Below are 24,389 nucleotides of genomic sequence, written 5' to 3' on the forward strand. Positions count from 1 at the left end.
TTGAAATTAATCTGCTTCCAAGGGACGCAGTCCGATCGGTCCAGATTCACAACAGCCAAGGATGACCCACATTATCTGCTACCTCTTTGTGTTAATTAGCAAACAGGTAATTCTTTTTGTTTTCGCCTTGCTATCTTGGTCAATCACAGATGTCTGACACTGAATTCTATTAACGACTAACAAACATTCATGTCGGGATGGGGGCTGTTGAGGCATAATGGCCGTTCTGCATGATTTGGCTTTCTAGTGCTTACCTGTGATTAGACATGAGGGAATGACCTTTGAGGGGACTTCAATCATACCTGCACTACATCATTCATGAGTCTGCTCACAACCCAGCACACGTTCCCTTACAACGCAAAGAATTCTCTTTTTATCCAACTAAAAATTACTTAATTACAAAAATGTAGTTAAAAACCATTGACTGTATTTGAGAACTGGACGGAGCGACTCTTCCTCCTCCTTTTTTGTTCTTAAACAAGTTATTTAAGTCATGAACTTGCTAATCAGATGCATCAATAAAAGTATGTGGTCTCACGCCAAACATTTTATTGACAGTTTCCCCTAAGCCCGCTTTCAAGTGGTAAGGGTGTGGTTTTCCAACAAGCTCACTCTTGATTGGTGAAAGTGGTTGCCGCAGAAATGTTTACTCAGACCAACTCAGGCCAATTACTGCTTACCGACGATATCTGGATCCAACATGGCAATGTCCGTTATGACTTCATTTTTGTTGGAACCACTTACTCTTTCCAGTTCTCATTTATAGTCGATGGATAAAATGTGACATTTTTTATTGCAGGTCAGATTTAAATTGATTTTGAAATGCTTTATTTTCACAGAATGTACCCTCTGACGAACCAGTCTAATGTGTTCTATGTTCTAATGTTGTGCCTTCTTCTTCATTTTTTTCTCCTTCAATCAAGTTTAGATTCTACTTACCCTCATGGACGTTAACTTACCTCTCATTCCACTATCATGTTGCCTTTTTGACACACTGATTAAACTAACAAACAATGTGCTGGTCTCCAGATCATCCACATCTGCTTCTTTGGTTGAAATCTTATTTCTGTTTGCTGAGCTAGGAAAATATTCAGCAGTTTTCCCAGCCCTTAAAGCTAGTATTCCCTAGAGCTATGTTGAATAAAGATTCTGTCTGTAGGTGAGACAAGCAGAAAATCACCTAATCAAATTGTTATTTTTAAGAATCTTTGTTGAGTTTTGGAAAAAGCAGCAGATTTCTGCCTCTGTGTGGTTCGAGGCTGAATAAAATGAGAAACTTGGGAAATTCATGCAGACACTTTTGCCAGAGAGGGTTTAACCAATGAAGAAATGCCTTGGATAGGTCCTGGTCTTAGTCTATAGTGGGTCATTCAAATTCCTTTTAGGCTTATAAAAGGAAGAAACTTGGAAGATGACCTGGCAGCTGCGGCAGCCGCAGCCTCCGGCTGCATGTGAGGCGTCTCTGCTGGTAGTTATAAATTAATCAGCGTTGGCCTCTATTCACCAAGGCACTGTTTTACTGCAACACTGATAGCTCTGTTTCCATAGCAATGTATATAAGCTGCATCTGGAAGGAAATTGCCATCTGTAGACAGACTTCCACATCCAAGGCATCTCAGAGAAGAGTGTCTGCCTCTCTTTGAGGCCCCTGTAGGTAAAGGCTGCCTCTACTGCTGTGACCATTTCAGCACATGCCACATATGCAAACCAAGAATTGCGTGGGAAAGTAATTCCTGCTTCACATCACTACATACAGGACAGTTTTTAATTCCGTAATTAAAAATGTTGTCATGATCACCCCCACCATGCCACCAGCCTCTTTATATCTGTCCCATGTAGAGTGTCTCCTAATGGTTATCGTTTCATATTATCTTCAAGAAACCCAGTAAACCTGGCAGTGTTAAAACTGAACGAGCAGGGCCTCTTGGACAAATTGAAAAACAAGTGGTGGTACGACAAGGGAGAGTGCGGCAGCGGGGGCGGGGACTCCAAGGTCAGAGCAAGTTTGATAAAGCCTGTGGGTGATGGGGCGGGGGTAACCGGCAGGTCAGTGCTGCACTACCACTCCAACGACACTTGTTCCCTTTGTGACTGCAGAAAGGCCATTTGAATGTGACATTTAGTTAGCCGGCAGTGCATACATTCAAAATCCATGAAGAGGGCTGGTGTTTTTTTTTCCTGCTATTCCCTCATCAAACAAATTGAATCAATCTATTAGATTCTCTAGATCTTATCAGGTGTAACCATGAAATGACTCCTTGATTTCCCTTTTAAAAGACTTCAGATGTCTTTGTTGCATTAGTGAGGCTATGAAGCGTGCCGGTTACCCAAAGTGATATAATAATACACATCTAATGCCTTACCATGCAAGTCAATGAAGTTAGATGGAGTATTAATGCATATCACTTTGACTCTAATGTTTCTAATGATGCTTATGTTTTATGTATGTGTCATTTTTTGTTTCTTGTCCATAAGTAAGTGACCCCATCTATTGTTGTGAGGATGTATTTGCTGCTCTTTGTCTCTGAAAGAATAACATTCAAATAACATGGGATAATATGTTATTGATGTTATTTCCTTTTGGTTTAAAGAATCCCGGTAAATCTAGCGGTGTTGAAACTCAATGAGCAAGCCGTCTTAGACAAACTGAAAAACAAATGGTGGTACGATAAAGGCGAGTGTGGCAGCAAGGATGCAGCAAGAAAGGTTAGTTACGAACCCAATCCTGTTACCTCACAGCATCTCCCCAGCATAACCCTGCTCTGATCCCAGAAAGCCCTGAAATCAGTCCCTGAACTCTTCCATGCGAACCAAATCCTCCCCTTCGATGTGGCTTTTATGGTTCTCCTGCACTGATAGCTGTAGCAAAACCTCAAACCTGCTTCTTTAAAACGTAAAATACGAAATAAAATAAAATAACCAAAAAAAGTAGGGGAACTAGTTAAATTTCATCCCTAAATATTCGTTAAAACAGCTTTTTCTCTTGATAAAATTAAGTCAATTTCACAATTAAAGATACAACTATGAAGTTTTCAAGAAAAAAAAAAAGAAAAACTACATTTATTTACTTAACCAAATCAATTCAAGCTTCAATCCAGCTTCTTTTTTTTTTTTTGTTAAATTGATCTTGCGAGGATCTTTCATTTCCATTATCAGAACGCACCCTTCTAACTGGAAGATGTTGTTCCTTTTGCCTTTTATTCATTGATTTTGTTTCCTTGAGCTACTGATAAAAGGACAATATCTGAGTATCCAAGCCATTTAAGCTGCAGCTCTAACAGCGTTTTTAAAAAGTAAATTAAAAAAAGAAGACAAAGACAACTGCGCAAATTAGATAAAGCCTGTGGCTGCCGGATGTTTAAAGATGCACAGCAAATGCTTTTACAAGAAGTCACAATTCAATTAACTAAATCACTTTGCTACAATATCTATCAGAGGACAATATACTTTCCAAGAATTGGTATTCACATGGGAGGAAATGGTGGTAAATATCAAGACTGGTAAGGAAAAGTACACACAAGTGACCTTTTTTCATGATTTCAGATTAGGTCTGGAGAATCTAGGGTGGGCTCGTGTAGCTCACAAGACACGTATCCCATGATTCCTAGCTTACACCCATTTTTTAGAATTGATTTCCACTCTTAAATAGTAAGTAATTATAATTTTTCATGGAATAATTTTGCTTCATCATGATGAAAAGCAACTATAAAGGTAAAGCATCCATGTGATTTGGGAGGTGTTTTTTTTTATACATCAAAATTCTGCCAGTTCTTTTTGACTTTAAAAAAACATTTTTTTTTCTTTCCTTTTTTTAATTATTTTCTATTTAATATTCTAATATACCAAAATATTTTATAGATTTTTGTGGTTAAATGTCACTTTTTAGTTTATATAATCTTTTTTTTAAACTTAAGATCCCATTTAAATAAAAACTAGAAATATTTTTTGGCAATATTTTAGACATATTTTTGAAAATCTCTTTTTCTAGGTCATCTATCTACTGGATCAGGTACCGGTAGATGTTTGCAGATGACATTAAGCAACAAACGACACCCCCGCAACAACAAATAGGTTTTAAATGTAAAAATTGTCAGTATTTGTTGGCACTTTGTTGTCCAACTTTTGCCAAATAAACAAAACCCTTTAAAGTGATGATGACTTTGTCTTAGTATTGCGCTTTAAAGTTAAATTAAAAACTCTTACAGGAACAAAAAAAGATTAAAAACAGACAGATAAAGGTAGACAGATGAAGACATCAGCTGTAATATTTGCACTTTGGCTCACTGGAAGAAAAAAAACTGTCCTGCTTCCCTGGCTGTGTAAACCCTGTCAGTCAAGCTTGAGCTGCACCAACTTTGCCACTGAACTTGCACACATTGGCAGTTTATGTTATCTCCTGACTGAAGAAGCACTTTTTTCCTGACAGTGTAGCTTTGGCTTTTAAGCTCTGATTCCTCTCTAGCTGCTTGTGAAGGCTGATAGCAGGGAGTTCCACATAAGCAGATAGACTGCAGAATCACCCTCACTTTTAACCTACAATACCGGCATTCCAACAGACGTGTGCAGGAGGTGATTTATTGTTCTTTAACAGGTTGGTGACTTAGCTGAGTTCCAACTGCTCCTACACCATGTCCAGGTCTGTGTGTGCCTCTCAAGTGGAGCCACAGACTTCAGTTTCAGCTAATAAGTACGGTAGTTTAAAACACATAGATAATTATCTTATCTTTCATGGAATACTAAAAACAATGTTTTGGACTGTTAATACTGTTAAATCACAGAGGCACCAATCAATAAATACTTTTTAAGTGCATCATACCTTTTTCCTTCAAACTAGACATGTAAATTGATTTCCCCAAAAAAACGGTCAGTTTTCTGTAATTTAGAGTATTTAGGTCTAATTTAGGTAAATTTGCTTCTATTCCTTGTATACAGTAAAATATGAACATAATTCTTGTCACAGCAGCTGCTGATTTATTTTTTTAACCTTTTTTTTTTACAAGATTCCATCATTTAGACTTTTTCAACTTTGTTTTACTTAAAAATGTTTGTTAAATATAACCCTAACCCCTACACCTAGTGCCCCACAGGGGTAAGATCAAACCTCAACAAATAATCCCATCAAATCACAACATTATGTCACATTTATTATTCAGTTGTTGACAGGTTTCTATATTACTTTAGTTGCATATCTTTTTAGGTTATTTATTTTATAAATATAAAATATATGTATACTTTTTTACATTTTAATTACAACTCATTCGATAAGCTCAAATGTGATTTGACATTTTTGAAGTAGGAGTAACTAATTTGAGACAAAGTCAATTGAAGATAACTTTAAGAACATTTTTGTGTTTTCAAAATATTTTAGTCCTTTTAGTTGTTTTACCAGGTTAAAATTTATAAATTCAATCTTTAGCTCTATTTTGTTTAAATTACTAAATTGACAAAAGAAAAATGTCTATTGCATGCACAATAACTAAGAAACAGTACTAAATCATTAATTGTATATTTAGTTCTTGGCTTTCAATTTTCTTTTGAGAAAAAAAACACTTTTCTTGTTTGCAATATTTTTTAAATTACAATTTCTTACCTTTTTAAAAAACAAAATTGTCAAGGTTTAAAATAATAATTAATCATTTTCTAACATGTATGCATATAGAATTTGTGATTGCTGTCAAACAAAGCCAATTTAGAATGTTCCTGAAGATCTCTGAAAGGTAAAATAAAAATATTTTGTGAATTTGTCTTGATAGAACAAGACGAGCTCATTGCTCATACAGTTCTCATCTTTCTGAAAGGCTCATATTTCACACAGCATTTTTCTGCCACAGACACAAGAAAGTCAGAGATTTCATCTATGAAAGTACCAGATGAAAGGTTGAATGCTGCTGACAAACTGATGAAACCCTTTATGCCTTATATCTGATCTAAAGGAGCTTTTTTAAAATGTGTCCACATCTTGGGAAAAAAAAAAGGTGAAATGTCAAACGCTGAGCATTTGCTGTGCTTACGCAGAGTTTTACATGACTTTGGATGGAGAGAAACCCCAAGATATGGCCCAAAGCTGCACTGTTGGCTTTGTATTTGAATAAATATTGCTGTTATCCTCACCAATTACTAATCACATGTACAATGCAAAAAGAGATAGCCTTAAACTTGGAAAAAAAAGTCTAATCTTAAGAAGAAAATCACTAAAAATCATCTGTCCATGCGGCAAGTCACTTTTACTTGAAAAGAAATCTTATAATAAAATATGAAATTCTAGAAATATTCATTTTAGACCAAAATGTGAACAAATTAAGAATACGATCTTAGTACAAGTTGACACTTTAATAAATCCTTATAAAATCTAAAACTACTTCTTATCTTGACCACATAAACCTACACGATTGTTTCCTGAATATTGGCAAACCAGTCTAACTCGTCACCATTTATTGAACTTTAAAATATCCATAAAATTGCGCCAAAAATGAGCGTTTTTTAATTAAGTTTTTCTCTTGTCATGATGATGAAGTAAAAGGATTTATATTCATTTTAATAATAATTTCCTTATTTCTGGATCCTAGCTTTTAATGAGACAACAAATTCTCGACTGTGCTGGTTTTGAGAAAAGCTTGGAAGGGTATTGAGCAAAGAGAAGTAAAAAAAAAACGTTAAATCTGGGAAAAAGGTTTTAAATCTTTGGCAAGTATCACATAGTTTGCAGTGTATTCACGATTCATATAAGTCTGAGTAATTCATTAATATGTTCCGACGAATGATAAAATCAACCATGCAAAGACAAAATACTTTCAAAATGTTTAAGCACCTAAGATGAAATGCAGACAAATCTTAACACAACTACCGGTACTGGTTTCCATAAATAGTAATGTATACGAGTAACTTTTTTTTTTTGAAAAAGTGGTGTTCGGTACATATTTTACTAAGACTACCTTAATGATTCTATTAGTCCTATGGGTAGACACTGTACTTATCGAACCAAACATAGATGTGCATGCACCAAGTGCTGCAAGTAACCAGAGATAAGCTGCACTTAGAAGGGTTAAATGATAGTGTTGCTGCATGAGTGCATGTTTTGTGGAGTCTTGGGGAATTTTCACCTTCGCATTAGTTCCTTGCAAATTGCATGTATTAGATCAAAATGAATCCAAATCTGTATTTTTTGTTTTATTATTATGATTGTATTTTAAGTCTGTCTCACAAAGTAACTTCAGTTATAGTGTTGTTTTTTATGTAATGTGGTACATGTGCCTCCTGATAGCTCGTCCTGATCATTCAGAGGAAGTAAAAGAGTTGAACAACTTTCGTAAATACAGTGGCAATTAGACAGGCAGTTATATTTGGAATCTTAACGCTGCATTGGAAGCAGTGAGAGAAACAATCTAACAAGAGTGTACCCGACTGTCGTATTAGTATGATAAGTACCCTTGAAAAGACACTATAATCAAACCAACGTCTTCTTTTATTAAAGAACAACATCAGCATGTTTTACAGATTATGCTTTCGTCCATGATTGTTTTAATAAAAAAAAGATAACTTGACATATAAGTCAAATTAATCACCGCCAACTGATTTATGCTGCACAGGCATCTTTTTCCCCCCCTTTTACATTAAAATGCACTCAACATCAGACAGAATACATTATATTTATTACTCTTGGAGTTATTAGTCTGCTTCATGCACTCTATTTCTGTAGTGATGGAATGAGTCAAGCAATATACTGCAGATGTCAACAGCCACTGAAAGCTCTTCAGTGCAATTAGCATGTCAGTGTAGATTTTGAAGATGGCTTTTACTGCAACTTGCTGTTTTGTGGGGAGTATTTGTATTGTGCTGCAGAAGGTGTAGCATGTTGAACACTGGGATCCACAGTAATCATGCTGTTTACATCTTAATCAGGGACACTTTCACATCAAAAATAACTTTTTCATTCATTCAGAAAATAATCAATATACAAAATAATCAGTATACACAGATACTTTTTGGTTGTCTGTGTCCAACTGTTTCAGGTTATTTCCTAGATCTGTTGATGGTTTAACTGCTAAAAGTATTAAATTTATGCTCTTTTATAAATTTAAATCAGAGGTGTGGCTTACTTTGCGTGCCGAGACAAACAGATAAAGATTTTTCAATATATGTAGAAAAAACTTTGACTTGTTTTACAGTTTCAGATAAAAATACGTCTCCTCACGACTCGTGTTACTCATCCCTGTGAGGGTATTTAAGGTTGTCTCTGATCTGAAGTAAATGTAGAAAACAGGCCTCCATAATCACAGAACAACCTTTCAACTCTCAGAACTATGCACTAACTAGAACACTTAAACCTCTATTTTTCAGTAGACTCCTGGCCAATCAAAACAAAACAAACTAAACTCAATAAGAAATAATTTACGAGACTAAAAAGGAAGTGCTGTTCTACACTCAGAGAAAATAAACATTTTTATGCACCTTGATTAATCCAAGAAGTTATAGTGTTCCTCTTTCTTTGCTGAGGGAGAATGTGGAGGTGCTGCTGCACCACCCCCTTGTGGCCAACTTGTGCTACTAACATTTTCTGACGTCAGTAGTTCAGAATGACCTTTGGGAGAAATATGAAAATTAAAACCAAGTCATTTCAAAGATCAAGGTAGAGAAAATATGACAAAAACACATTAAATATTTAGACAATACAGTTCAATATTAAGCAAATATATAAATTATAAGCAAATACTAAGCTAGTGTATCAACATGGGGAATTATGGTATGGTTTGAATACACCAAGGTTTCATATTCAAAAAATGTTCCCTAAAAGGAAAATGGACAGTAACTTTGTGAGACAGGTCTTTTGCATGACTTTGTGTATTTGTTGTTTGTATTGTTGTACTTCCCTTGTGAATGAAACTGTTTTTCCATCTGTGTACACGAGGATGAAAGTATGTTGTTTTAATCATTGTCATAGATCAGTCAAAAAAATGTACATTAACGTCCAAACTTTTGAAATAGTGTGTGTTGTCAAAGTGCTTTCTTGTTAGATGTGTGACGTGCGTGCTACTTGTGTGTTTTTTTTGCCACTATCTCTCCTTGCCACTTGTTCTGACCCCCTTCCCCTGCTCCCCTGCCTCCTTCCTCCAGGACAAGACAAGTGCTCTAAGCCTCAGCAACGTTGCAGGAGTCTTCTACATCCTCATTGGAGGCCTTGGCCTGGCCATGCTGGTTGCTCTGGTGGAGTTCTGCTACAAGTCCCGGACCGAGTCGCGCCGAATGAAGGTGTCCACAGCGCGAGCTGCTGCTGCCTCAGCGGCCGCCTCAGCGGCTCAGGCCTTTCACTGCTCAGCCTTAGACAGTGGTGCTAGCGCCCCCTACACAGAGCTGCAGAGCTACGGCTTGTACGCCAACAACACTGTTAAGATATAAGGGCAGAGCTCAGCCACGGGGTAGGAAACGCTGCGATCGAACCATAATGATGATGATGATGATGATGATGATGACATCTGCCTCCACCCCCTCCTGCCCATCTTACCGTGATCACAGTAGGGCCTCTTACGGCTTCCACCGCAGTGCAAACGCTCTTCTATACCTCTGTCTACCTCCGCTGCTCCTTCGCTCAGTCTTTGTCCCTGATCCTCCTGCGCTGTTGATGAATCACTTGATTTGAAAATTGCCTTTAAGCCTGTGTGTGGCTTTGCACATTCCCTATAATTACGTTTTTTATATATCAAAAGGGTTTAAACCTATTAAATAACTTAAATATTGAATTGAATAATTGCAACTTTATATTGTTTCATTTATTACTTAAATAAAGTATCCAATTTGTCTTCATTGTCTTTGTGAAAGATTATTAGGAGTATGAAGTAGCTTGATAAAATAACATATTTTAACAGAGAACGCCAAAAAATGATTTGAACCCTTAACTGCTGTGCGTTTTCCGTAGCAGTTTGTGACTCCTCCTAGTAGATAAAAGGGATGCCACCATTCTTGATTTAAATCCAAATTATATGTTACACTATTGAACCAAATGGTGTCGAAAGTGAATTGTTGCGTTCCTACTAGATACCAGTTTGTGTTTACGTTGAAAGTGTCAAACGCATGTTGTCTTAAATTTAAGAAGTATTTTTTTATTTATTGTTTGATTACATTACACCAGGCTTAATATAAAGCCAACTGAAAGTTTTTTTTTCATTGTTATTTACTTGTTAGCAAATTAAAGAATAATTTTTGGGCGTTTTTTATTTTATTTCATTTTTTTATGTTTTGTAATTATAAAATCCTAAAACATAAAACCAAAACAAATTCCTGACCCAAAAATTGAGGATTAGACCAAATTGTGAAGAAATTGTTTATGCTTAAACTTTGATACAAGGTATCAGTTTTCACTGAATAAATCCCTTTGCAACCAATACATTTCTAAATAATAATGTTAAATTTACATCTTTTAGACATGTGTGGTGAAGGTTCTCCCATCTTGGACTCTTACTTAGTTTAATAAGGCTTGTTAAAAAGTCCTATTTCACGTTTTAGTAGTTTGTACTAAACAGTGGTAAAATTTTCCATTTGATTTTCCATTTATCCATCCATCCATCTTTTTCCCCTCATCCCTCATCCGGGACCGGGTCGCAGGGGCAGGAGTCTAAGCAAGGATGCCCAGACTTTCCTCGCCCTGGCCACTTCCTCCTGCTCCCCTGGGGGACCCCGAGACGTTTTCAGGCCAATCGAGAGATATAGTCTTTCCAGCGTGTCCTGGGTCTTCGCTGGGGCCTCCGCCCAGTGGGACATGCCCAGAACACCTCCCCAGGGAGGCGTCCAGGTTCAGAAGGCCCTTATGAGAAGAACAAACAAAGACCCAGTTACGTCGGCCGGATTGGCGTCACCGAGGCCCCACTCGGGAGCCAGACCTCGGGTTGGGACTTGCAGGCGAGTGCCTGGTGACCGGGGCTCTCTCCCGGTCGGGCCCAGCCTGAAGGAACGACGTGGGATCACTCCTATGGGCCCACCACCTGTGGAAGACCTGAAAAGGGGCTGGGGCAGTGTGGTTTGGGTGGCAGTGGCCCAAACCTGATCATGGAACTTGATTTTCTATTGTTTCATATCTTTTACATCTAGACTGTGAAAAAAGCAAGTATGACAAAATAGTAAAAAAGATATTGTGTAACATGAGCAATTTAAAATTCGTATTTAAAAAAAAGGCTTCAAAACAAATGTGGTAGTAGTGAATTTAAAAGTAAAATGTCAAAAAATATCAGTTTGTTGTTTTAAAGTAAAAAAGGACCATATCAATAGAAATCAAGTCAGTATGCTTGCCAATTTTTCAATTTTCTCTCACATTATCCCTTCCTGTGATCATTCCAGGCAGTTCAATTCCAAACTGCTTGATATTGTTCAGTCAGTTTGGACTAGCATTGTGAAAACAATCGCAAAAAACGCCAGACCAAATAAGCATCTCCTACTATTCTTTTTTTGTTGTTCTTTCCCCAATTGAACTCTCTAGGTCTGAAAAGTCCACCTTAAAAAGCACTAGTAATAAAAATATTTGAGAGAGTTATATAAAATGACTCATAACATTTTTGTACAACTAGCAAAGCTCCACTTTCTTAAAACTGAAACACTGTTCATGAAAATCTTACTGTAAAATGATATTGGGTTTCATTTCTGCAGTGCAGTATGACATTTTCTGAATCCCATTTCCTGCATCATGTGGTTTAGTGGACATTTTTTCTCAGGTTAGAGAATGTTCCTGGTAGGCCACTTGTTAAATCCTATTACCGAACTCCTTATAATGTTCTTGTGAGCCCTTTCTGCCTTGCAGCACAGGTTTAAAGGCAATTTGAATAACAGTGGTACATCTGTCTACTTCTGTCGCTCTGAGCAAATCTCTCCCCTGTTCCCTTTTCTCTTTTTGCTGATTGTGTCGTAAAAGCAGGGCCCATTGTGGTGAACATCGTTTATATGTATACCATCAGGCAGTCCTGGTGCGGCTCGCATGTCTTCCATCAACTGCTTTAACCTGAAACCGCATAAGTCAAACTGTTGTATGTTTAAGGACTTGTTGCTTTATCCTTCTCTTAAAGATGTGAGGGTTTTTTTTCTTTGAGATTGAAGAGACAAGACATCTTTTTCATGGATCAATTTACAAGAAATAGCCTTTTGATATATTCTTCCAACATCAAAGCCCCTCAGGGCACCTTAATATATTGCTCATGTAAAAAAAAAAAAAAAAAGACAAGGAGGGATCTTCAACATGAGCCTCTCATATTTTAATCAGCCCGTGAAGACGTACCTGATCGGTATGCTGATAAGATTGGCCAGGAGCCTATTAGTCCGGCGGTGCCTTTATGCTTTTTGGCTTGAAGGAAACAATAACACTCCCCCAATTAAAGACCGGTCTAATTCTCCAATCCCCCATCCAGCGCTTACCATTTGCTCCAGATCCCACATCCTTTGCCCATTTTAAATCAGCCGAAGAATAGGAGATGAAAGCGCGGAACCCATGTACGCGTTCACGCAAACACACCAGTCTCACGTGTCATTAGGTCAGCCTTTGAGCTTTGTGGCTTTTATTACACTAAACTGCAGGATAAAGCCATTAAGCCAATGTGTAAAGCCTCAGCTGCCCAAACTTTGCTCTGCACTTCTTTTTAGCACCCTAATATCCTGGTTTACCACCCACAAATCACTCTCAGATTCTGAGTCCATGACTTTGATTTCTGCATTTGATATCTGTTAAAGGCCCCACTTTCAGAATGAAATCCAAACACCCTCCTAATTGCCGCTGAAGACATTAGCCCTCTCCTCACAGTCTTTATGCTGCAGGTTCTAGCAGTTGTACTGTTTTTAACTGTTTGATTGGATTCTAATGCAATAGTCAAGCCACTGCCTGCTAGTCTCACTTATGTGCTTTTGATTTTTTTCCCTCAGCAATCCATCAACGACGCCTTGCGCTGCTCCACTTTGACCCGGGTAAGTGGCAATGGAAGCGGAGGAGAGAACGGCAGAATCCTCACCCACGACTTTCCCAAGACCGTTCAGACTCTGCCCTGTATGAGCCACACCGCCAGCATGGGACTGGGTGCCTCTGGCATGTGATCATCACCTGACCGTGCTGGTGGGGGGCAGGGTGGAGCAGAGAAGGAGCACAAGACTCTCAATCTAATCTACTGGCTGTCAATGTGCCCAACTTTACAAAAAAAAAACAAACAAAAAAAGACTTGAACTTACTGCCACAATGTACCCTCAACCGCTCCTAACGAAGACTCTTGTGACATTTTTTTATATATTGGTGGATGTCTGGAAAAGAGGTACAGAAAGCGGAGGGGAAATGATCTGCAATAAAGAAGCCGTCTATGGGGCGCATTTTGGATTTTTTTACAGTGTTCATAAACGTGGAAAAAAAAAAGACATTTATTCTTCAGTGATGCCTGCGCTGTGCCATTTTGATGGAAATGTTGGTGTTAGTTTGCGTGTGCAGTATCTCCACCCTCACTGATGACCTGGAACTGCCCAGAAGCCACCAGTCAGCCAAAGACAGGACTGACAAAGGAAGACTGATCATCAGGCGATTTTTTTATTTTATTTTGTATTTTGGTAACATTCAACTCTTTTTTTTTTTTTTTTCTCAGTCCCATTTCCATTCCGTTGTCGGAGATCAAAGTGCTGTGTGTAGCATAGGCCGTTTTTATGATGTAGTGTTAGGGTTTTGCACTGTTCCAACAGCAGAGAGTTTTCTCAGAAGTGACTAAAGGTTATCGCTGAGCGACTCCACAGCTGACCTGGCTTGACATGCGTTGCTGCTACACTTCATTTAACACTTCATGCCTTGGCTTGGTGCCATATGACCATTCCCACAAATGCACACTGATACACTGCATACTTGGGCAACTTGTTGCAACTGGGCTGCTGCTTGGTCGATGACATAAACAGATATATTTTAAAGGGAACAGACATCACACAACCCGGTGGTTTCGTATTGTACTGAGTGACCTTACACTGTAGTTCACTGTTGTGACAGATATACCATATCTATTTATAGTTAATTTGCACCCTACTTTTAAGAAACAAAGATTTTGTGTATAAAATAGTGTAATTCCCTTCTATTAGTACAACAACATAATTCAGCCACTACTTAGAGATATATTGAGCTGTTTTCAGTTTCATTGAAATTGGCAGCCTATGCGATTTATTCGGAGTGGCATATCCACCCCCTGTAGTTTGTTTGTGGCCTATAAAAGGAAAGTAGGCTCATCTCAATGTTCAGAGATGAAGGAGGTGGGACTGACGCAGTGGACAGATTTACAGTCACTGTAATCTGTGTCTAATGGAGGTCAAGGTTGAGGTGATCACGGCGCTGCTTAGTTACCGAGTTCCACTTTTCACATCACATCAAGGGAAGGGAAATCAGAGTGGCAAGTCCAGAGCGGCGATAGCAAAAGGGCAGGTTGTGTGTGTTTGCTATGTAGGCCTTTTTGGGAAAAAAACACAAAACTTCAGTCATTTTATTATTAAAGATTAAACATGATAAAGTTCAGAAGACAATGTCATTTTTTCAGTCATTTAAAATGAGAGATTTATAACATAAGTCTTATTTTTTTCATATTTACCATGAAACTTAAAAAAAGCAGTGGCTTCGACTTTCACTTTATTCCAGTGTTCTGTTTTAAGATTTGTTTTTCACAGACTGCTCTCAGTTTTATTATTTATTTATTTTTTTGCAAGGTCACTATCACATTGTGGGCCATCATCAAATCAGGGATGCAGAGCTGTGTGAAAATCTGCGTCTTAGCAGCACTTTTCATTTGGAATAACGATGATTTGGAAATGCATTGAGGACATCTATAGAAACTAATTTTTAAAACTTGCACAACAATTTCACTGCCAGATTCTCATTTTGTCTCCTATCAGAGACAATTTAAGGAAACCAAATTCACTATTTCATTCAATTATTGATTTTAATCAAACAGTGAACTGAGACACCATTTTATGACATTTTGGAAACTCTTTCTGGAATATAGTTTCGTTTTTTTCTCCTATAGTCAGATATTAATAATTAATAATGTTAGACTAAAGAGTGATGGTACACTCTTCCTCCATGACTGAATAATTATGCCTTTCATGAATATTTGGTGAATAAAGGAAGCAAAGACTTTTTACAATAGTCTTGCGAAAGACGTCAGGCTAATGGTCTGTTAATTTTCCAAAAGACCCACTCTGATAAATAAAATAATAATAATTCAGGTGGATTTAACATGTTGTTGTGGCATTTTGTTCTGATGATGGAGGACATATAGCAAGAAAATTGAGTGTAAAATTATGTTTCTAAGTATCTGTTTTTTCAAAATGCAATTGAAAAAAAGAGATTATTTGTGACATAGAAAATACATTGGGTGGGCCACAAGCTCCCTGCTCCGCTCCATCGTGATGCATCCTCTGGCATCACGGCTGGATATCTCTAATATTGTTTGCCACTTTTATTTCACCAGTAATGATAAGTTTGGGTGGTATGCAAGCGGGAGAATGCATCAACAGAGAGTTATCAGCAATGGGGAGAGGAATGGGGACCAACAGAAACTATGTCCTAGAAAATGACAGATTACTTGATTTTGGCTAACAATGGCATAACCATAATTCAAAGACAAATGGGAACACTTTGACAATAGATCAAAAGTTGATCAGAGTGGCTCTTTAGCATTACAAATTAATTCCTCATAACGATTGTAGGATGCCAACAAAATGTAAACAATTCTTTGAAAAAAAAAAAAGTTTATGTGACAAAAACATGGAAATAGTGTGTTTCGCCCTCATATGTGACCGTGGAGCAGACCAGATTTTGAGTCAGAGTAACGGAATCATCAGGATGAAACTTCAGTGAAGGAAAGACAAATCTTTTTTACATTGTGAGCAGTGCCATCATAAAGGGCATGTCATCCACTGTCTCCATTAAGATGTATTACATAATCCGTCCACAGCTCACAGGGATTTCATGACCCTGGAGACAAGACATTCAGGATACAAAAATAAAATCCCTTGAAATTCTAGTGCTTCAGTGACAGGACCAGTTTAAGGCTTTATTTTACACACAAAAAAATCTACTTTTCCTTAGCATAAATATTCTAAATGCATGAAGATCCTTTTCTCTATCAACAGAAACCTAAATATGTGACTGAATGTGTTGGTTTGAAATTCATTGAAAATGCCATGTAGGTCAGTCTGTACTTCACACTTAATTTGACCTCTCGTTTCACAGCAAAGGCCAGCCGTCTGACTAAAGGCACTACTTATTTTCGTGCTTCCTAAATCGGCCCTGTATTTATTTATTTATTTATTTTTTTTTGTCTAAAATTGTGCTCCAATAAAAACAACAACAGCAAAATTGCACCAAATGCAAAGTATGACTGCTCTGTGTTGTCATGCACACAATATAACTAGCCAGTCAGGGTTTACTCACACATTTCTCCACAGTTGTGTATTTTAAAAAAATGGGATTTTTCTCTTTCCTTAAAAAAAAATCATTTTTATGTATTTGTGTACAAAAGATAGCTGCTTGCAATTAGAGCACTTTGTTTGATTTTTTGGTCCATCATATCTGTTTTCCTTTGCTTCTAAAGTATCAATTCTTGCAAAGCAAAACCTCCTCCCACTGAGGTTTCTTCACCGGAGCTTACATGTTTTATATCCCACCACAACATTCCTTTAAAAAAGAAAAAAGAGGGCGCTATCTTTGTTCTGTGGAAGGAAGATACTCTGAAAAGTCAAAAATTCATGCACAAACTGTTGTGGTTAAGAAACTCATGCCTGATTAGCTGTTTAATGCCAATTTTAGATGATTTTTATTTTTAATTTAATGGCCTCTTATGAAGAAAAAAGAAAAAAAACTCCCTGATGGTATTTTTAAGTGCTTGAAAGTAACAAATGTGAATATTTATTTGTTCTTTTTCAGATTTCACTTTATGACAAATGTTTTTTTTTTCCAATTTTCATTTGTAAACTTGGAAGGATGTCTCAATTTTAGTTAAGTCGCAGTCTCTATTTGTTATGAATATATATATATGTATATATATATATATATATATATATATATATATATATATATATATATATATATATATATATATATATATATATATATATATATATATATATAAATGTATACATATATACATATATATATATATATATATATATAAATGTATACATATATACATATATATATATATATATATATATATATAAATGTATACATATATATATATATATATATATATATATATATATATATATATATATATATATATATATATATATATATATATATATATATATATATATAAGTCTGGTTTTTCAGAAATTAACTTCTTTTTCTAACCAAAGTGTCCTGGGAGAAAGTCATCACGCTTTTGTAACTGAACAAATAAAAGAAGCTATGAGAATTTGGTTTGTCTTATTTACAAAATGAGATGTGAGCAGTCACTTTGGTCCCTGCAAATGTAATATTTCAATTTTTGGCTTTCCAAACAGAGATGGACACAGTGATGCTAACGTTTCACTCTTTCACACCGTATGTCACTAATTTGCAACAAACCATTTAATCTAGGTCTCCGCTTCATTTAGCATCACCTTGATTAGAAAAAAAAAAGTTTTTTCTTTTATATAATTGGAAAGGAATTCAGGCATGAATGGGTTAAAAGTGGTACAGTGATCTAAAAGGAAAAAATCTACAAGAAAAACAAAACAATCTGGTAAGTAATCTATACATAACAATTAATAAATAATTAAGAAACTTCTTCTCCATGAAGTAATTACATACAGTGTTCTTTTTTTTAGGTGCGCAGTCTTGTGCAAGTGCAGATTCGGTCAAACTAAGAACAGAAAAAACATAATACCTTACAACACAAATATGTGTATTCAGCAATATAACAGGTGAATATGAGGCTAGAACTATTATAACACTTCCTAGTCCATCTGGAGACAAAACTCTTCATGACGCCTGAAAGAATATCTGCTCAACTTCTAAATAACCTAAAGTGGTAGAAATGAAGAAATAATATCCATTTTTTTTATTAGCTTAAAATAATAAGATGAATAAAAAAGACCTAATTTACCTTCAGAATAATGCAGACAAAGAGTACCCACAGTCAAAACGAGAGGTTTTGCATCATTGAAGCTGAAATGAGACGAAAAAAAGGCTTTAAATGTGGCTTTGCCCACTAACTCTTAAACTTTATTTTAAAACTCTGTAGTCAGTTGTTTTCCTGTGAGCAGGAGGAGCCCAGGCTTGTCAGTTTGAACCAGCAAACAAGTGCTGACAGTTGCTTTGAGTTTCGCCAGACTCCCATCTTCAAAGTCAACAAATCCTCGACCTGTACTTTACAGGAATGCAATGCTTGACTTTCTTCCTTGCAAATTAATTGACTTAACTGTTATGATACCAAAACACAAGCCTTCTAAGACATGCGAATAAAGCTGCTGGCTGCTGATACATTAATCCTTAGTCCTTGTTGATTACAGAAAAAGAATTTATCTTGCTGCTTTCCCCAACAACACCGCATGCAGTCAGACGTGCAAATAATCTACAAGACAGAAAGAGAAAAAAGCTTTTATTACCTGAAAAAACATTTCATGCAACAGTTGTCCCTCATATCATTGTTTAGCCTGCAGGCAGTATTATTCTAATGAGGATGCAAATATAGAATGTGTCTCTGCGTGCTGCAGTGCCTTATCAATTTGAGCGTTCTGACTTGTGTGTTACATTTGAGACAGCAGGATGTCATGCTGTGTCACACCCCATGATTAATGACATCAGCCTATGGAAAGGCCCAAGTCTTCCTCACACTGGCAGCTTCAGGCCTGCTGTATAATTAACTTCTTATCCCTGCCTCCCTCTCTCTGACATGTCTTTTCTTTTTTAGTTTTTCTGTTCCTAAAAGTTTTTGGTAGATGTTTTTTTGGATCAAGGCTTTTCCTCATGGCTAGCTCTTTCTTAGGTACCATTGACTGTGACTTCAAGATTCAGGGCATTTCAATATTGCACACTTTCCTCCAGTGTCACTTTATTTGAAGGGAACTGATTTATTTAGTTTTCTCAGTTGGCTATGTGTGTCATCTACAAATATTTGCAGCGTCAAGCTTAGATTTGCCAAAACCGAACATTCTTTTTGTGGCAAGTAGGACACGCCCACTAATTGTGAGGCAGCAGAACACACTTGTGTTAATTTGGTGGCGGTGCTTTAAAAGCTCTCCTCCTCTTCGTTCAGACATGAATTTGTGCTGTGCCATACATCCAAGGCATCGGGAAGTAGAGCGGGGGTTGACAGGCAGCTCCATGCACACAAGAAACCGGCCAGACTTTGGCGCATCTGCAACGTAGCGGCAATGATCTGCAAGCGTGACGTGACTCTGTTTGCTTAGATCCGCCCTCCTCTCAGTGACCGGAACGTGTTTGAGGCTGCACGCCCTTCTCACCCCGCAAATAGGGGTTTAAGCTGCTGCTTTGCTTTTATTGTTTTTATTGTGATTTCTGTCCGGGTCCCACCCCGCCACGGCGGAACCGGTTGGAGCGAACGCCCAGCTCACGGAGACGTCGTTGCTGTGGCATCTCACCTGACTGTGGACGACTCCCACCAGCTGATCGGCGGTGGTTGGGCGGCTTACCTGCGCCCCGGAACACTAATCATCTTTTTAATCTTTACTTTTAATTGTGTGTCTTATTGATATCGTCAATTTTATTCTTGTTTCAGGAGGTAGGAGGCCGAGGTGGTGGACTGCTGTGTCTGGTGGTGGGTCCCAGTGTGCTGTGTGGTTTCCCTCACGTGTGCAGTGATTCACAAAAGGGTGTTTGCATTGTTTTTATGCTGTTTTTAGCCACCTCGGTAAGCCCCTCCTCCAGAACATTTTTAACTGACTTTTATCAAGGATTGTTTTACTAAAAGGTTTCTTAACATTGTTTTTAACTGAATTCTAATAAATTATATTTTAAAACAAAACCACAGCCTCTGCCTTGGTTGAGAGCAGGACCTGCACCTGCCTTACTTTAAAATCTTTTCCTGGGGCTCAGCAGCCCCAGGTGGCGTTGTCAACCCGTTTGTCTCGTGCTGCCACATTTTGTTGGAAATTAGCCAAAAGTTACAGTTACAAACTTCTGTTCTGCTGTTGCTTTAAATCAATAGATAGATTTTCCTTGTTTCTGTTACTCTTGTGCTGTTTAGATCACCAAATTATTGCAATGTTTGGCTTTAAACAACAGCGCACCACCCACATTCAACTTATGCAAAAACCTTTTTTTAACCATTGCCCTTTGCTCTTAAAGAAATGTAAAACAAATTCTGTACATTAAAAAAGCAGGATGTGTTTCCGTGGTAGAAGTGTTAATTGAACAGGTTGCTTCCTTCAACCAAGCCATCTTATTAAATTTTGATATAGTTGGCATTGGTTTTACACAACCCAACATGTCTAGATCTTCATAAAATAGATTGGCTGTTACGTGTTGCACACATTTTCAAACTCTTTTTTTTAACCATTACCTCAACAGGATGCTGCAAGACAACCTCTGCAGAACCTATCTGAGAAGCAGGAAGTTGAGGGTATGTGTTGGTGAACACACACAAAATCTCATGAGAAGTTACATAAATGAGTTTGTTAGGTGCGCAGTCTTACATAAGAAAGACTTATGGCTTGCGGGAAAACAAAGAAAAATCTTTAAAAAGTTACTTTTTTGAGGTTTAGAAAAAATGAAAGGAAATCCCCAACACTTTTGTGCTTTTCTTCATTTTTAATTTATTAAAGGAATCCAGAGTAAAATACCTCCTATGAAATATTGTTTTAACTTTTGTCTTGCAGACTTAACTGTTTAAGCTGCTAAAACAAGAATGTATATTAGTTACACTTTCAAAATATTGCAGTTTGTTTTTTAAATCAGTTTTGTTCACAAACTGTCCATGTTGTTATGAGGAGAACTAGACTAACATGGTTGCAGTGTCTTCTCTTGGCATGTGAGCCATGTTTTTCTGAATGGAGTAGGAGAGGAAATCAATAGCAGTGAAGAAGTTGCTGTCAGGCTGAGTTTGAGGGACGGAGTAAAATCTCACAGCCATCAGGGAGGAAACGCTTGTTCCTCTTTGGAACAGCTCGAATGAACTGCCGTCGTCTCTAATAACAGGGCAGAGCTCCTCAAAGGAACGGTCACGGCCCTTGATTTCCTAATTATTTATATCTTTCAAGTCACTTTGAACTCCCCTTCACCTGCTTTTGCGTCTGACCATTATTTTCTTGTTTGTTTTATGCAGACTTGCCTGCGGCTGCAAGCAGTGAATGCACACATTTGTATGTGGTTTTGTGTTTTACTTGTGTGCACAAGCGGATACGTGAATGTAAGTGTGCATCTCTACAAACACACAGCCTCCACTCACCTCTCATTCCACATCTATTTGGCCCCGAGGCTCTTTTTCTCTGTCTGAGTGACTGGCTCTTGCAACAGAATAAAATCTGAGGAAAGCACACCAAGGAGACAGAATTCCTTATGGGTCTTGGTTCTGATTGTCTGCATCACATTTCTTTATCCGGGTTTTAGTGTCAATGACTTTGACTACACGAAGCAGATGGCTGTCATGGTTGAACCTGATTCTAATGTAGGATTTTGTTTTGCTTTCTTGCCTAAATGTGCTGGTGGGAATGGCCATAGACACTTTTGTTTATGGTCATTTTGATCTACGTTTGGGAGTTGATGCAGTTCCAGTTCATTCAGTCAATTACTGTAGTTCTGGCCTTTTAAATAAAGGTTTAATTGATAGATTGATTGTTACTCAGCGTTTTCTTGTCAACAAGTTAAATGCATTTGTGCTAATGGGATGGTTTTTTTAGCACAGATCCCAAATTGAAGACAAAGTTTTGCTAAAGTGTTGTAGATAGCAGACAAACTAAAGACATAAGAACTCCAAATTGAAAATGTGTTGATTTAAAAACTGAGATTACAAAACAATATGGTGCAGGAGTGGCAATGAGAGTGACCCTGAAGTGTAAGTTTTTTGTTATAGTTCATTTTGATTTCTGGAAATTACTTGTGTTTGTCAAGATGTTCAATTTTTTCCCATCTATCTTTTATGGATTTGTGTTTTGGTTTCTAAAATGTAATGTTCATTCATTTTCTAATCTGTTTACTCCCTTTCGGGGTCACGGGGCTGCCGGAGCCTATGTTTTTGTTTTTGTTTTTTCAATTGTTGTTGTGATGTTTAATAAGTTTTTGCGTCAAATGATTTGTTAGTGTGATTTGCACTTCAGGGCCACCGTATACAATTACCTAAAGCCAGACACAAGTGAGAAAAACTCAAAGAAAAAAAATCAGCAGACCAGAACACCCAAACTGCAACAAAACTAAGAAAAAAGAAACGTATCCAGTACATTTATATCCCAACACAAGAGATAAAAACAGAAAACAGAGTTTGGGAGACCATGCACTAGTAATGCATATGAAAACTAACAAAAAAAAAAGATCCAAGGGCACAATATCAAAGTGCACTTTGAAATTGTTTCTTTTAGGCCTGCATCTCATCTCTGTCTTTAGCAAAGAAAAGTGGGTCTCAGAAAAAAAAGGAAAACAACTAATTATGAAATACTGAAAACTGTTTTAAGGCATGTCTTTCTCAGGTTTTTTTACTTGGTACAAACTATTCTTATGCCTAAAACCTGACAGTTGCATTAAGAAGCTGCTGTTAAGTGGAAATTACCGGTACTAAGTTTATAAAGTCATACAGGAATATGTGGCCTATTCTTTCAGTGTAACTCCAGTTATATCTTTGAACCAGTGGTTTCCTTTTTTTAAGAGGAAAACTACAACATGTTCTAGTAAGAATTACACATCTTAGTCTTTTTTTTCACGCACCGAATCAATGAAAGTGCTACTGCACACCACACAGTGGGAACACGTAAGTCACGGCAGTATAGTTTTGCAGAATTACCAGTTGAGCTTGTGTTAGTTTCATTTATTCAACTTTTCTCTTTGCTTCACTTCTTTTCTTTTCATTTTTATTTGTAACTAACATTTTCGTGGGGCGGGCAAATGTTTTTTGGACCGCTGCAAGGCTAGCAGAATAGCCAAGATGGGTAACTACAAAAGCCCGACTGACACCTGTGTCCTGTCTTGAAAGGGGGCACTGTGAAGGATTTTAGCACTTCAGTTGTCAGTGCACAGTTTAGCTTCGGCTATCCTATTATCTGATTTATAAGTGCCAATCCTGTTCCACTGCCATGTAAATAAAATCATGTGTGCTTATGATGAGAAATTATTCAGCTGCAGCTTTAGTGGCTTGCCTTTGTGATGATGAGGGTCACTTAGCGTCTGACTGAGAGACACAGTGAATCACTGCACTGATGTTCTCAAGGTTAACCACCGTGTGCTTGCTTATGTGGAAACAGAAAAAAAAAAACCTGCCACCAGCCCTTACATAGTTCGAGGCAGGCAGACGCCCTGAAGTTCAATTCCCATCCTGTGTTTCCCAATTGTCCATTTGAGCTGACGATGGCAACGACAGTCTCATGGAGAAGATGAATAGTGGTGGTAAACAGGAGCAGGAGACAGAGGATGCAGGATAGCGGGAGAGGAAGTGAGGGAGAGATGCATTGTCCTCCACATCGTCTGGAACAGAATGACAGATGAAGGTACCGGGAGGCAGGACTACTTTCTCTAGTGATCAAAGACAGACCCTCCCTTCCAAACCCAGCTTGACACTGTGCCAGCTGCATTACAAGCAAGGATCAAAACTAAGAAACAGGAAATCCTTTCTGTTTGTATGTAATATTTCCAGCAATAGTTCAGAATCATTGCAGCAAAAAATCGCTGCAGCTGCATTTTCTTCTTCCGGAAAACAGGAGACGGTTTTCCGTCCAGCACAGGCTGGAAGGAGCAAAACAGTTTCCCCTCTCATTTCAACAGAACGGCTTTACCTGAAAAATATATCACTGTAGAGCCATTCTGAATCTGAGCCCTCTCCGCTCTACATGACTATTTAGAAAGCACACAAATAAAATATGCTAAGACAGTCAAAATAGTTTAAAAAGCACTGCAAAATTAAAGGCTAGTTTAGCCTAATGCATTTGAAAATTCTGCAAGTGAATATGCATCAGTGTGCAGAGCGTGCAGGTGTGATTGTGTTTTTTTGTAAATACAATGTGTGAAGCAAAACCAGAATAATGGATTCGGCCCCAGTAAGAGTGATCAGTGAACCCTGAGCTCAGCCTATTGAAGTTTAATAACATTCTGAATGTCAGAACACATGACAGCAGAGAAACATAATCCCTTCTCCCCATAGAGAGGCCTTAAACTAACTCCTAACGCTCTCTGTCTCTCTCCCTCTAGCCCCTCGCCACCTCTCTCTGTCACAGGCTGCACACACACATCAACACCGGTAAAGCTTTCCAGATTAACTGATGTG

General features: G+C 37.6%; 1 protein-coding gene and 1 long non-coding RNA gene across 9 annotated transcripts in view; both read left to right on the forward strand.

Annotated features, from left to right (window-relative positions):
* Nucleotides 1–16,717, forward strand: part of gria1a (glutamate receptor, ionotropic, AMPA 1a) — a 223,489-nt gene extending 206,772 nt beyond the window's left edge. For 2 of the 8 annotated variants that reach the window (XM_023959329.2, XM_078953633.1), the window contains 3 exons: nt 1,879–1,993; nt 9,112–9,413; nt 12,892–16,717. In XM_023959329.2, the coding sequence (XP_023815097.1) occupies nt 1,879–1,993; nt 9,112–9,393 (397 nt within the window). In that variant the 3' untranslated portion in view covers nt 9,394–9,413; nt 12,892–16,717. Of the gene's footprint in view, nt 1–1,878; nt 1,994–9,111; nt 9,510–12,891 lie in introns of all 8 variants that reach the window. The other 6 variants (XR_013658383.1, XR_013658382.1, XR_013658381.1 and 3 more) reach the window with 5 other exon arrangements.
* Nucleotides 16,718–19,240: 2,523 nt separating this feature from the next.
* LOC105354940 (uncharacterized) lies at nt 19,241–21,751 on the forward strand. The gene is made up of 2 exons (XR_013658386.1): nt 19,241–20,546; nt 21,249–21,751. It is a non-coding gene; the product is annotated as an uncharacterized LOC105354940 (long non-coding RNA).
* The last annotated feature ends 2,638 nt before the right edge of the window (nt 21,752–24,389 follow it).

Source organism: Oryzias latipes, chromosome 10, assembly GCF_053564925.1.
Source record: "Oryzias latipes strain Hd-rR chromosome 10, Olatipes_Hd-rR_3.1".
NCBI lineage: Eukaryota > Metazoa > Chordata > Actinopteri > Beloniformes > Adrianichthyidae > Oryzias > Oryzias latipes.